The 15,523-nt window shown below is 39.9% G+C and overlaps 1 protein-coding gene across 4 annotated transcripts in view; it reads left to right on the top strand.

Annotated features, from left to right (window-relative positions):
• LOC139691490 (carboxypeptidase D-like) overlaps positions 1–15,523 on the top strand; it is an 84,054-nt gene that overhangs the window by 59,389 nt on the left and 9,142 nt on the right. For 3 of the 4 annotated variants that reach the window (XR_011701599.1, XM_071589336.1, XM_071589339.1), the window contains exons 7-11: positions 4,013–4,042; positions 4,717–4,896; positions 5,455–5,573; positions 11,480–11,656; positions 15,417–15,509. Coding sequence is in view for 3 of the 4 variants with exons in the window: in XM_071589336.1 (XP_071445437.1) it covers positions 4,013–4,042; positions 4,717–4,896; positions 5,455–5,573; positions 11,480–11,656; positions 15,417–15,509 (599 nt within the window). In the remaining variant the exon portion in view is untranslated. The remainder of the gene's footprint in view (positions 1–4,012; positions 4,043–4,716; positions 4,897–5,454; positions 5,574–11,479; positions 11,657–15,416; positions 15,510–15,523) is intronic. The other variant, XM_071589338.1, reaches the window with a different exon arrangement.

The raw sequence follows: 15,523 nt of genomic DNA, 5'->3' as shown, positions 1-15,523 counted from the left end.
TTTCTATCTCATCGTCAAGTATGCCTGGACCTAAGCTATCTTTCTCTACATCATGTTCCTTTTCCATGTCTAACTTTGTTGGTCTAAGTTCTTTACTATACAGTTCTTTTATATATTCCTTCCATACATCTTGGATCTTTCCTGTGTCAACTATTATCTTACCCGCCTTATCTCTAACTGTTACCATAGATCTTCCTTTCTTACTTCCCGATAAAGATTTAACTTTGCTGTACAGCGCACCGATTTCACCCTTCCTCTGCAGACTTTCCATATCCTCGCACTGCGTCTTCCACAATGCTTTTTTTGCTTTATTTGTTGCCCGCCTCAATTTATTTTTAACTCTCTGTACTTCATTTTGCCTAGCTCCGTATTTACATTCTTCCCTTTTCTCCGCTCATCCATCTTTGTAATCATCTCATCCGTGATCCATGGTTTCCTAGTCCTTTTAGCGTTAACGGTTCCAATAGTGTCTTTTGTGGCTTTAGACAACCTTTTCTTCATACTTTCCCATTTTTCTTCGATAGTACTTAGCTCTTTACCATCCCCCATGATTTCCTCTACCGCCTGTTTATATTCCTTCCTTTTCAAACCATTTAATGCTTCTATGTTCCATTTGCTAACTCGCCGCCCTTGCCTTATCTTTTTGAAACATACCCTACATTTCATAACAACTAAATTGTGGTTAGAGTCCGCGTCAGCTCCCAGGAAGCTGTGCGAATTTATCACACTGTTTCTAAACCTGTGTCTGACCAGAATATAATCTAGCTGATAACTTTCTGAGTCACCTGGCATTTTCCATGTATACCTGCGTCTTTTGTGGTGTCTAAACCAAGTGTTAGTGATGACAAACCTCTGTCTCCTGCAGAACTCAACTGCTTTCTCCCCGCGGTCATTCCTCGTGCCTAAACCGTAGTCCCCGACCTCATCACCATCTCTTCCTTCACCTACTGTCGCATTCGAATCCCCCCATCACTATCAAATATTTCCCTGCAGGAACACACGCGATAATGTCCTCTAATTGATTGTATATCCTTTCGACCTCTTCCTACGTATAGTTGCTTGGTGGCAAGTGTACTTGAATAATAACTAAGTTTGTCGCTTCTGCTTTTATCTCTACTTGTAATATTCTATCTGTTACCTGTTCTATGTTTACTATGCTTCTTCCTACCTCTTCATTTAATACTATGGCAAACCCTCGTTGGCTCTCGTCCCCGCCGCTGTATATTATTCTGTACTAATCACTCCAGTAATCCCCGCTATCCTTCCATCTCACCTTGCAAAGACCTAAAATTTCTATTTTTCCCCTTTCCAACTCTCGCTTAATATTCTCCAATTTCCCTTCCCTCATCATTGTCCTAACATTCCACATTCTTATTTTAACTAATTTGGTCTTCTTCTTCTGTGTCTTCTGTCCTGCTGCTGCCGGTTTTCCCTTGAAAGGGTTTCGTGGGATGAGGACCACGGAAGCCTTGCCTCTCCTGCTGCTGGGCACGACTCAAAGCTGATTGTGCCGAGCCCCCTAGTTGCCAGGAATCAAAATCTCTATATTGACGATCATATTTATCTTGGAAATGATAATTGACGCCCAAGCTTAATAATTGATGACCAAGCTTAGTTTGTCAGTCAGCCAAGGGGCTGCAAGCATTGTTGAGTGAATTGGAAATTCAGTGCAACAGGTATGGAATGAGAATCAACATTATTAAAACAAAGGTTATGCGATTTTCTAGAAAGAAAAAGGCTAAGCTAAACAAATAAATAGGAGGGCAAAGACTAGGGCAGGTAGAACAGAGGTACGTAAAGTACCTCTGTAGTGTTTTGGACCAACACAGTCAAAGTAGTAGGGATGTAAGGAGAAGAATTGCGCTAGGCAAAGAGGCTTTCACAAGGAGGAGGGATTTCATGGCTGGGACTTTGATTGATGATGTTAAGAAAAGACTCGTGAAAACTTTGATATAGAGCATAGCTATATACGGTGCGGAAACGTGGTCATTGAGGAGGTTAGACGTAGACTGGAGGCTTTTGAAATGTGGGTGTGGAGAAGAATTGGATTGGATGAAGGGAGGAAGAAAGTACTCAGAGATGAAGAGGGACCTGATTTAGAGTAGGATATTGGATTTTGTGTTTTGTTAGGAGTCAAAAAATATATATTTAGTAGTTCTGTCCATCCAAAAACCTACCTTAACCGGTAGATTACCCATTAATAAATAATAATAATATGGGTAGAAATTACATAAAGTTACATACTTGTTATTGAGAATAAATTATAATATAGAATAAACGGAGAATTTGGATTTGCAATGCATGAAAAACATTTTCAGATGGTGTACTGGTACAGGAACATATCTGGTGAGGTTAATTATTGCAGACAAAATATTAATATTAAATAATACTCCAAATTATAAAATGAAAACAGAATAACAGAAATATTGTATTTGTTAGAGACTAGAATGATGGTGCAAAATGATAAATATTAGTGGCAGTCAATAAATAAACCTTGTGGCATCGATTGAAAAAGTTTCCCAATCGGCAATCAAGGAACAAATTACAAATGTGACCTGCACAGATGTCCATAAAGCAATGATTGGCATTCGAAAATTTTTTTGATATTTTTAATTACAGTTTTTTAAGGGATCCTGTTGAGATAGAAAGTTTGTGAATATAATCACCACTGTTGACATCTCTCATAATCTAGCTTATAGATGAGTAGTAAGTGTAGTTTTGTGCATGATATGTAATTTCAAAGAGTGTTCATACCTTATGTTATGTGAAGGTACTGGGAACCCTTAGGAGTTCTAGGGAATCAATTTTGTTATGCAGTGATTTAGAAAGAAAAGTTATTTTATGAATTTTTCTACATTTTTGCAAGGAGGGAAGATTTAGCGGAGGTAACATTTTATGATAACTATCAAGATCCTTGGAAAGATTGAATGCAATTTTGCGCACAAATTTTCTGTGAACATATTCAATTGTGTGAATGTGGAGTTTGTAGTAAGATGACCAGACAGTAGAGCAGTATTCACCGAGTGGCCTAATTAATGAGATGAACAGAACTTTAAATGGCTCTATATTTTTAAATATTTTTCAGTCTTTGAGTGATTTGAGTGCTTGATGTTGATGCAATGTTTACTGAGAGTCAATTATAACTACGAGGTCTTTTATATCTGTCAATCAGGCTGTAGGATAATTGCTTAGTCTATCTTCATAATACTATAGACTTCTTTTCTGGCTGAATGCTACGGAATAGCATTTTTTAGATTGAAATTTATATGCCAAATGTCATATGTCTTGTCATTGATCTGAAATATAAAACCCAAAAACACCCCCAACCAGAAGTTTTCATTCCTATTGCAAAAGTATCCAAATAAAAATAATTTTTTTCAGCCTTCACATCCTCCCCATACTTTAAATGAGCAACTCAGAAAAGAGTTGTTTTCATTCTCATACCATCAGTTAGCGATCCTTCCTTGCTTGCCTTCTTTAAGTTTATTAGTTTGTGTGAATTTTGTGAACACTTGAGTGATAACTGCTCAAACCTGCACTGGATTAAGGCAAACATAAGATTGAATAGTATGGCAAGAGGTTTTGAAATCCAGTATGAAACTACAAATATTGGAAATGAGTGAAACCATGGGCTCATAGTTCAGTCCAAATTAGGTGATTCCATGTCGGTTTGTAATACTACGTGGTTCAAAATAAGGTTCCAGTTTTTTGAGCTAACACAACCTCTACTACGATAGAAATTGCCATGGGAATAATTTGATTCCAGAAGCCATTAAACGCCAAATTATTGTAAGACTACTTCCCTAAAATATTCCAATCCATTACTACTGCATGAAAGCCTTCCAGCTATGATCTTGCTTTAAAATAACATTTGGATTTCGTTTTATTAAATAAAAGGAGTTGCTCTTAATGTCATGGTAGAAAATGTGAAACTCCCATCCTTTCTGGGTTCTTTACTTGATAGCTTTGTTATGAAGTAATTATTTCTCTTTTTGTGCCATACACATGGAAGGAATATGCAGATCTTCACCCTTGTGTGCAGGTAAGCTGCCCCACTCTAAGGCTGGCAATTATAAATGCCTACTATTTTCTTGATAATTTATAAATAGTACTTGGCATATCAGTAATAGCTCTCTTTTAATACTCTAATGCATAGCACTCTTGTATAAAGAAACTGCTGAGAATGCCACCTCTAGAAAAACTTAAATTTTCATTGACCCACACAAAACAACATACACACAAAAGTGGGAATATCAGCGCAGAAATCATGTTCCTGGAATGTAATCTCAGTAGAGGTAAATGATATTTGCCCTGTTTAATTCTCACATTTCATCTCCTGTTGTCCATCAATATTCATAGAATCCCTTCATAGGACCTTGCACTTACATGATGAAAAAGTCTACTATTAGCTTGTACAGTTTTCTATCTTAGAAGTTTTTTCATTGAACTCTTTTTCAAAAAAATTTGCACATTTTGAGATATTTTTTTGAAAAATATATTTTTCTGTAGTGTAATTTTAGCCATGCTTGAAAAATTCATTGTTTAAATTCATTTGATGATGTGGTTATTTATATTAAACTGAGATAAGTTCTAGCTTGCAGGTTTTATATTTATCTAAAATGTTTGTGACATTTTCAAACAGTAATGATTTAACTGTGTTTACATAATTGCTTCTAGCCTGATTGTGGTTTCTTTCCATCTCCATTGTGGGCCCAGTCTTCCAGAGTTACTCCTCCTCCTCACCCTCCCTCACCCCTGATGATGATGTCTTCAAGCACTTGGCATTGACTTATGCCGGCAACCATCCGTCAATGCACCGCGGAATCGCATGCAATGCCAACTCGCCCTCCTTTGAGAATGGAATCACTAATGGGGCATCGTGGTATCCTTTAACAGGTTAGGAAAGTACTCAGCCTTGGTGAATGATACAGGTTTTACAGCGCCATTACTTATTCACAATGAAAGCTTGGTGCGGTCCACAACAAATAAATTACCTGATCTATTTTGAGAGTAAAAAAAATATTTTTATGCCAAAGCCTTATCCATTTGTTTGGACAAAAGTCACAGCATGTATCTCTGTATGATCATTGTACCAAGAAAGTGATAATGAAAGAAAACGTCTAAATCCATTCGTTACTTTCTGAGGGAAGTATTGCCAGCTATCATTTTGACTGAGCACTTCCCATTCTTTCCTGCAGCAATCAGTAATTGCTTAACAACCTCAATGAGATAATACATATCAACAATAATTGTAGTGTTTCCTTTTCTTTAAGATATCCCACTGTTCAATAACTAAATGTGCCTGCCCTTAAAGCCCTGCCCCAAATATTGGCCAAGTTTCTTGTGGGTAATTGTCTTCTTTCATCACTCATTTTGCTTTCCTCTCCTTTAAATGTAAGTAAATGTAATGTTAATAAAATAATGTAAAAGTAATGTTTTCTCCCCATGCCGTAGGAGGGATGCAAGACTTCAACTATGTGTGGTATGGGTGCATGGAGGTGACAATCGAGATGTCCTGCTGCAAATACCCACCTGCAACAGAGCTGCCACAGTTCTGGGAGGAGAACAGAGTGGTGAGTGGATTCCGGCACATCTCCTGCTCTTTGGTACATAATTGAAGTAACCACGCTTGTGCTTGGACCGATGCCTGCCAGTATGCCTGTGGCATGTGCACAGGTCCCTCTGACATTCATAATACTCAGTTGATGTAGTCGATTGGGCAAAGTATTTTTAACCTTTTTGCTGCTGTGAACGTACCTAGTACATGGTTTGTATAAAAAGTATTGGGAATAGGTTGAGAAAAATAGATATATTTCAGATACTATAGCTTCAATGCCTCAAAATTCTTCAAAGTACTTCATCCCTTGAGCGTTGACACACTGTTCACGTCAGTGGCTTTTTCACAACTCATAGGCTCCCTGGTAAGTATATCGTCAATACCTTTAGGCCGAGTTTTGAGATCTTTCGCATCGCCAAATTTTCAGTGGGAGTAGATTGTTAATGACTTATTTTCAGCATAGAGTAAAACTCTAATTTAGTAAATAAATGCATATATTATTAATTAAATTTAAACATCCTAAAATAGTGCTCTTGCCGTGACCCCTCAGTGTGGTTCTCAGTGCGTGATATGTTGCAATTGGCAGGCCTTATCCATGGATCAACATGTGCTGAACGTGCCGAATGCCCGGCTCCGCTCCCTCTGTTTTGAATTTTTTCTGCAGCGCCATCGAATTTTTCAATAAATATGGTTGCCCTAGGCCTCATAGATAATGAGTCTTGCTAATCATTCTGTTTCAGCCACATGAAAAGTGTCGTATCCCCACGTCTTTGAGTGAATATTGGCGACACGACAAAGTATCCCACGAGTCGAGTGGCTGCCTCGAGGGTAAACGGGGGCTTTTAGTTTGGTGGGTTGTGACGTGGAGAGGAGTTCATTGATAGAAATGGGGGAAAAGAAAGAACTAAAAAAGAGTATAACGGCTGTCCTGATTTAACCCAAATTTATTATATTTTATTGTTTCAGGCTTCACTTCGTGGAAGTATTTAATATCCACACTAAAAGGAAAGACTCGTTAGTGATGACTAAGCCCTGTCTCCTGCAGAACTCAACTGCTTTCTCCCCGCGGTCATTCCTCGTGCCTAAACCGTAGTCCCCCACCTCATCACCATCTTTTCCTTCCCCTACCATTGCATTCCAATCCCCCATCACTATCAAATGATTCCCCTCAGGAACACACACGATTATGTCCTCAAACTGATCGTACATCCTATCGACCTCTTCTTCCTTATGGTTGCTCGGTGGCATGTACACCTGAATAATAACCAAGTTTGTCGGTTCTGCTTTTATCTCCACTAGTAGTATTCTATCCGTTACCTGCTCTATGTTAACTACGCTTCTCCCTACCTCTTCATTTGGTACAATGGCAACCCCTCGTTGGCTCTCGTCCCCGCCGCTGTATATTATTCTATAATTGTCACTCCAGTAATCCCCGCTATCTTTCCATCTCACCTGGCATAGACCTAAAATATCTATATTTCCCCTTTCCATCTCTCGCTTAACATTCTCCAATTTCCCTGTCCTCATCATTGTCCTAACATTCCACATTCCTATTCTAACTAATTTGGTCTTCTTCTCCTGCGTCTTCTGTCCTGCTGCTGCTGGTTTTCCCTTGCAAGGGTTTCGTGGGAAGACGACCGCAGAATCCTTGCCTCCCCCGCTGCCGGGCACGACACACGGCCAATTGGGCTGAGCCCCGTAGTTGCCAGGACTCAAAATCTCTGTATAGTCCATCATGTTAATTTTGGGAATGATAATTGAGGTGGTTTCCCATTGCCTTCCTCAATAGTGTTTTTAATGTGACACCATGACTTACTGGCCGCCCCTCTGGGGTCAGACGCCATTGCAGCCGCCTCACTGAGGAACAGACGCCGCGTGGACTACCTTTCGTCTGGCTCCTAACCTTCGACCTATCTGGCATGGGTGACCTTACCAGGAGCAATTTTTATTACTCCCGCCAGCACAGCTCTAGGGGTCATCGGAACGCGCAAGCCCTTCCACCTCGTCAAGGTTGTAGTCTAGGGAGGGAGTTTTTCATTATGAGACTTAAAATCACTTCCAAAAACAACGATATCATCAAGGTAAACAAAACAACACAGCCCTTGTAGCCCAGTCAAAACGGTGTTCATTAATGGCTGAAATGTAGTGGGGCCCCCCTTAAGGTCAAATGGCATTCTTAGAAATTCAAAATGGGCGTTACCCGTACTGAAAGCAGTCTTGCATCTGTCTCTCTCCGCCATAGACACCTGGTGGGAGCCACTGGCCAAATCTAGAGTACCAAAGTACCTTGCCTTACCAAGTTGATCAAGTATTTCCGTAATATTTGGTAATGGAAACACATCAATGGCTTCATTCACTTTCTGGTGATCAACCACGTTTCTCCAATTTTGTTTCCCGGACGCGTCTTTTTTCTTGGGGATGACCAGTATGGGAGAGTTCCATGCACTTCTGCTGGGTGCTATTATTTCGTCTCTCAGCATTTCTTGGATCTGTCTCTGCACCTCCTCCTCCTGCTTCGGGAATACAGTATGGACGAGTATTGATGGGGCTGCCTTCTTCTCTGGTAGGAGTTGTAATTGTATGTGAAACGGCAGGAGTGCAAGTAAGTTTATTTCCAGGCAAGAAAAATACGTCATGGTATGACATGCATAATTCTAGGAAATCTTCAGCTTCTGATTTACTTAAAGGGCCAACACTTAGCTGCTCTTTAAGTAGCCTTGCCCGTGTGACGTCTCGTCTCTCCACATGTGAAATTCCAACCAGCGGCTCTTCTTCTATCTTTTCCAATAATTTCGGGGGTATTTCACAGTCTACTTGTGCCTCGGTGGTGGTAATTATGCTGGCTCTACATTCCCCGGAGATTCCAACGGTCAAAGCCTCAGCCAGATAAACCCCTTCCCATAATTTCTCTCTTGCCAATAGTCCTTCCCCTGTGGATGGGGTCGGGATCTTCACTAAACGTTCTCAGCGGGTGGTAATCGTCAGCTTCCTTCTCATTTCCTTTTCTGCTCCCGGTCGCTGATCCATCTCCATCATCAGTCCCCTTCATCATGTATACCTTCTTTTGCTCCACATACACCACAGCGCCTAATTCCCCAAGCATATCTCTTCCCATGATTCCATCAAAGCTAAGAGACAAACGGGAGTCATCTATTATGTGAAATTCTACGGTGGATGCCCTTTGGTGGGCATGAGACCATCTGTTATTCCTTTTAGAGCTACTCTCTCCTTAGAGAAATAGTTGGTGCCTTTCCTTAATAAATTCCCCTTAGTTAGACTTACGTCGGCCCCCGTGTCCAGCAGCAAGCACTACTCGCCCTTCTCACATTCATTGCATTCACAAGTAACGGAATCTCCACCCTCATTCTCATTGAACTTGGCCTTATTTACCTGCCTGACAGCTGCTGGTTTAAAACCCCTTTTTCCATCTGTTTCGTTATCTCCTCTCAGTAGTGGTTTCCAATGTTGGGGCCACTCTGCCTTACTGCGACAATCCCTGGCGAAATGTCTATCTTTTCCACACCAGAAACATTTACTCCTTTCGGCTGTCCTGCAACATCCCTTTTCTTCCGAGTGATTTGATGGTCTCACACGCGTTCCATTTCCCACATGTCCAGGATTATTTGCTCCTCCCACAAAATGTATTTTCTTGGCTTGATCTGACTTAGACCCCTTTAGGAAACACTGTGACGAGATGTGACCAGATTTGCCACAAATTTCACTCATAAAAGGATGCCTTAGAGTTTCCTTTTCCTTCAGCGACAAGATGGCACTCTCCTCTTCCAGTGCTATTTACACAGCATAGGGCAACATACTCAATTCACCTTTGCTCCTCACAATAGTCTGGATGCGCTCGTTTGCCAACCCTTGGATGAAGCACGCCTTAGCCAAGTGGTCAACTAAATTTACGGCCCCCCTAATTTCCTCAGGAGCTGACACTGTCTTCGCGGCCTCATGGAGATCGGATTGCATGGAATCCATTCGGCTCCCCCAACTAGCAATACTCTCTCTAGGACCTTGCTTAGAATTGAACATGGTACACGCATAGAGGTGCAAAGTACGCCTCGCTGCAAAATTTTCTTCCATTATAGCTCTAACCAACGGCCACATTTGCAATTCAACCCCAGCTGAAATTTTTGAATGCACATCACCCGTAATCCTCGCCTTCACGAATTTCAACAACCTATCATGCTCAGCAGGGTCAACAAGATCAAAAACCACGTCGACATTCTCTATGAATTCTCGTAGCTTACCCTTATTCCCGCTAAAAGGTTCACTGATTATCTTCATCGGTTATGAAATTCCACAGTAATCACGGGTTTCTGCTGGTTCCCCATTTCTGGCCATTTTCTAAGTCTCAGTTGTTAGGTTTCTTTCTTGAGAAAGAGAAGTAAAAAGCCTTTGTATATAACCCCCATAATGGATTCCAAGAGGGCTAAGCTTTTTTTGATTTAAGATAATATGGAGAATTTAGTTGAACACCTGGATGGAGAAAGAGGATTGAGAGTATTGGATGTGATAGTGCAAGTTCAAGGGAGGAAGATTGGTCGAGAGGAAATGATACGGCCGACCGGGAAGAAGTCCAGTCCTCAAAGAAGATGCCAGGTGTGCTCCACGTGAGGTAAAATGAGGGATACAATGTACTGGCGCACTGACTGCAATGCATGCCAACATGTAGAGGATTGTTTCAAATTATATCACTCAAAACTGAACATGTAGAGCGTAGGTTCGAAACTTAAAGGCAAATAAAAAAGTGAAAATATAAAATATGTGGGTCGTGTTAGTTCAGGGGGTAGAGCGTTGGAGTACTAACTGGAGGGTCCCGGGTTCGATTCCCTGGCGAGGCACTCTGCGCACCTGCAGCTCGGACAATATTTAAAAGAGGCTTTAAACTGATTATTCTGGATGAAGCAGGTGCTATGACCAGTGATGCTCAGTATGCTCTCAGACGGAGTAAGTAATAAATATATGTATGTGTATATATATCGTGGGTCGCGGCAGTCCAGTGGGTAGAGCATTGGACTGCTGACCAGAGGGTCCCGGGTTTTATTCCCGGACAAGCCACTCTGGGCACCTGCAGCTCCACCCAAGCTAAAGTGATTTTTTGGGTACCAGGTCTTCCTGGGAAACCATTAGCGGCACAGGGAAAGGAACTGGCCCCCCTACCCTGATGTGTGAATTTTCACATGCCGTATAGGGCTTAGTACTGGGTGATCTCTACCATCACCTACCAAACTGACCTTCGGATTGATTACTGTGTTTATGGTTTTTTCTATAAAATAAAACGTAATTAAAATTTTTACTAAATAGAATAAGCAATTTAACACAATTTAATTTTTTTTAAATTTCAGAATAATTGTTCAAAAAGTTATAAATAATTTAAACAATGCTGCAACAGGGAGATATTTTAGAAAAATTAAATACCACGAGTGAGGTCCAAGCATTTAAATACCTATACCGAATAGAGGGATTAAAGGAGAATATGGAATTCTCCGGGCTAGTGATTGAATGAATGCGAAGGAAATTATTAATGAGAAGTATGTGTGGACAGTGCAAAAATGTTGCGATCTAAATATTAAATACTATCAACAAATTATTATTTTGTGAAATTAAAAATTTAAAGAAAGTCAAAGTGTTTTCAAATTTGCATTTTGTAAAAAGGGTTTTGAGGTTTCAAAGCATCTTAATGATTGTAATTTTATTAAAAATTGGAGGTCCTAGGAAGAGAATAGCACAGATGATTTGTGGATGAATAATCAAGAGTTTACTGTAGTTGAAAAGGTTCCAGTGCCAAACATACACTCCCCAAATTGTAGTCAAACGAAGGAGCAATCATTCCTTATGCTAATGTGTGCAGCCCAATGTCAGAGAATAAAAAGAGCCACCCTGCTTTGTTCACCTCCTCTCTCTCTTTCTCACAAGTCTCTAGTTAAGTTCTTGGCTGAAGTTCACCGAGGAGTCCATGGATTCGTAATGGATGAGAATGGCAACCCTGTGGAGAAAGCCTCACTCAAGGTTAAAGGAAGGGATGTTGGATTCCAGACAACCAAGTATGGAGAGTTCTGGAGGATACTCTTGCCTGGAATGTACAAATTGGAGGTAAGAAGATTGTCCATTGATTTGCTGCTATCTATTGGCTCGATTTTATTCAGGCCTCTGATCCCTGTTCATTGACAGAACCCCTTCTGCCCAGTGTCAATATGTTGCCCTACATTTACAAAATACCATTTCCATTGACCTAAGTAATCTCAAATCATTTTTGCAATCCCTTATCTATCCAAAGATCAAAAAGTAAATTTTAGCAGCCTCTTTCCAGAAATATGGCCACTTTGACATTCGTCTAGCTTATAAAAGAGTCAGTAAGATGTTAGAAAATGGAAATTGTTGATAAACAAATGGGGACATGTTAGTTGATTAGAGCACTAGCCCTCTGGACAGAGGGTCCTGGTTCGATTCCTCGGGGATGTCTCTGGGCATCCTTTGAGTCACCCAAGCTGGATAATTTTCTGGGTACCAGATTTTCCTGGGAAACCACAGATGGCACAGGGAAAGGAACCCCTATCACCCTCTTGATGTCTGAGTTTCACGTACTGCTGAGCTAATTGGGTGAGCTCTACCCTCACCTATCAAGCTAATATTATGGTTGATAACTGTAGATAAAAATACTACCTGAAGATACCTTGGAATGAGGAGTTAGAACAAACTTTGGATATTTCTCTATACTTAATTGTAGTATAAGTGCTTCCATCACATATGTGGAATGGTCAGGTAACTCAGTTTTTATAATTACTCAAGCTGTGATTTCACAAGGTTGAGCCTGATACTTCTGAAGGATACATTAAAATCTTTAAAAAATAATCTGGGAAAAATATAATGATCAAATCATGAATGAATATTTAATAAGGGAACAATCAACACTGCTTGTTGTTTAAATGAATAAATTGCCTTGACATCAAGCAATGTAAGGAAATCTTGTCAGTTTTTGTGAACATCTGTCTGATCAGCAATGAAGCTAAGAGAGACTTTGAACAAATGCTTAAAGGGTCGCTCCCTGGGGTTTATTAGAAGATCATGTGTTTAGAGTGGAAAAAATGCTATCCGAGTATAAAGTACATCTTGATGAAGTTTAATTGGTTAAAACCCCAAAGAACATGGCAGAAGTGTATGCCATGTGTGTACCATGACAACGGGTGATAGACCTTGTTACCCAAGCTCCTGACTTTGCTTCTTTACATTGATTAAGTATTATTTATGTAAGTATGGAATACTGTTTCCAGAGTACCTATATTTGAAGTTTTTTCTGCTTTTGTGGTTGAGATTCAGAAAGAACTGATTGTTTTGGTGAATTGGATAATACTTACATCATAAAAAAATGTGAATATTCAGATTATTATATTCATCTGCAAATTGTGATGAAAAATAGAACATTGTTAAACAACCTATGTATGTGAAAAATTCCAATACAAGTATATCAAGCGTAATAATCTTCGTATTAAACTTTTTAATAAAATCGATAAATTCGAAAAGAGCACTAGAAAAAGGAAACTTGGTGTAATAATCCATGCAGAGACTCTTTGATTAAGTCAACAGCCCATGTGCAAAATAGTCACCACCACTGGGTTCATCAAATCAGTCACTGCTTGGTGTGTGTGGTGGAGAATATCCACATTGTTATAAAATTCCAAGTTCCTATTCTGACTAATTTGGTCTTCTTCTGCATCTTTGGTTCTGCTGCTGTTGCTTTGCAAGAATTTTGTGAGATGACAACCTCAGAATCCTTGCCTCACCTTGCCTTGAATCAGCCCAATAGGCCAGATGTAGTGCCCTGCTGGGCACTACATCTGGCCTATTGGGCTGAGTCCCATGGTTGCTAAGACTCATGTCCCTGTTGTGTCTGTCATAAATTTATTGGGAAAAATAAATGAGGTGGCCTCCCATTGCCTTTTTCAGTAGTGTTTTTATCATGACACCATCACTTAATGTCTGCCCCACTGGGGTCCCTGTGGGCTTCCTTTCGTCTGGCTCCTAACCTTTGACCTATCAGGCATGGGTTACCCTACCAGGAGCAATTATCATTGCTACCACCAGCTTAGCTCTAAGGGGTCATCAGAATGCACCAGTCCTTCCACCATGCCAAGGTTATAGTCCATAGGGTAGGGGAAAGATTGATACAAAAACAAAAATAAATCATTATAAACATTAATACTGTGGAAAAATTAATTTAGCATTGAATAATAAAACAAGAAGAGTGGGAGAAATCAGTATTTATGAAATAATATCAGAACTGGCTCTATGGTGGCGAAAAATGGGTCCTATGATTGAAAGAAATGGCTAAAGAACAGCTGAGCAATACAAGATTCTTGAGAAAGATGAAAGGATCCTCCCAATTCTGTTGAGTCTTTGATGAAGACATATGATGGAAATAAGCATATGATTGAGGTTAGAGAATAGAGAGGAAAATGGAAACTCAACAGCATTTGAATTGATGACCCAAAGTTAGCGAAGCTAATAAAAACATTTGAAACTAGGAGAAAAGATGGTAGAGTCCTATTCAAAGATGCCAGCTACTCTATCTATGCAGTTGGAGCAGTTGACTTTCCCATTTTGTGCAGTGCAGAAGAAGAAAAAGAACAGCAATTTTGCCACCTGACACATTGAAAATACCAAATACCTCTGAATAGCAAGTCTTCATGGAAATTTTCTCATCTATACTTTAATGCATTTTCATCCTCTTTGAGTCTTTTCTAAATTTATAACATTTTTTGCACCTTCAAGCATGGGAATCCTCCTCAATGTAAGTTCAAAATTTAGGAAAACCAGGTTCAGGAAGCCCTACTTATGGTGTATTCGTATTTACTTCATGTTGGTATGATTGATTGTCACATCACATCCAAATATTCCAGAAGGACACAAATACAAATGCAATTGGAGTTTGAATGCAAAATGATTGTCACGAATAAAAGGGAAACAGTAAACAGGAGCAGTGACAGTGCGCATGAGAATAATATTATTTATCGACAGGGAGAGACATGAATTCATCCACGGAAGAGCATTGATGTTTGCACAGGAACTGATAAAGTTTACATTTAAGTGACGACAAAATATCTGATTCCCTTGGTTTTCTAGGTGATGCTTTCAGGGATTTGACACCTGCACAACAAGGGTTCTTATCAATCATAGCCGAGTTGTGAGTAGTTATCCTCAAGTAATGGCACCTTCTTGTGCCTATGCACATCTGCACATCAACATTGATTATCAAATTGAACACGGCTTTGTTTTGCTGTGCAAAAATCATAGCTTAGAAAATATATATGCGCATCCAGGGAATAGTTAAATAAACATGTGTAGAGTGAGGTGTATAGTAACTGCATGCCCTTGGGACTTAACCTAGGATTCTCACTGGCCATTTGCCTTGCAGCCTAAATAGGTGCATGGAATAATGAATGAGATGACTGCCCCCACAAAGCAGCCATTCCGTATTTCAGTCGACTATGATTGAATGCATTACAATGAACTGGGAGAGTCGCACCGAGATTGGCAGCAGGCTCAAAATTTTCCTCAGGAGGTCACAACCTGGGGCAACATTAGACATTATTTCATCAACACGAGTTGTACGTACTCGGTATGTACTTTGTTGTACGTACTTAATGGTAATCCCCTTTCAGTTGAAGCAATGAAAAAATACTTTCTTGAATTTTGCAATTAAAAATAAATGAAGGATGAGGCACTTGGAGCACAGTTTGATTATTTAGCCTGGTGTGGCCATGATTATTTTTCCTTATTTAGTTGTGCTTGCATATTTGTATTTATTATTATAATGAATTTTTATGGCACTTATTTTTACATTTCCTCATGAAAGGTCTATGCAGAGGGCTACATTCCACGTGAGATGGAATTTGGTGTTGTGGAACAACATCCCACACTACTCAATGTGACATTACACCCATCCAAGGTACGTGTGTATCC

This window comes from Hetaerina americana, unplaced genomic scaffold, assembly GCF_022747635.1.
Source record: "Hetaerina americana unplaced genomic scaffold, ioHetAmer1.1.p SCAF_366, whole genome shotgun sequence".
NCBI lineage: Eukaryota > Metazoa > Arthropoda > Insecta > Odonata > Calopterygidae > Hetaerina > Hetaerina americana.
This window is presented reverse-complemented; position numbering and strand designations above follow the sequence as displayed.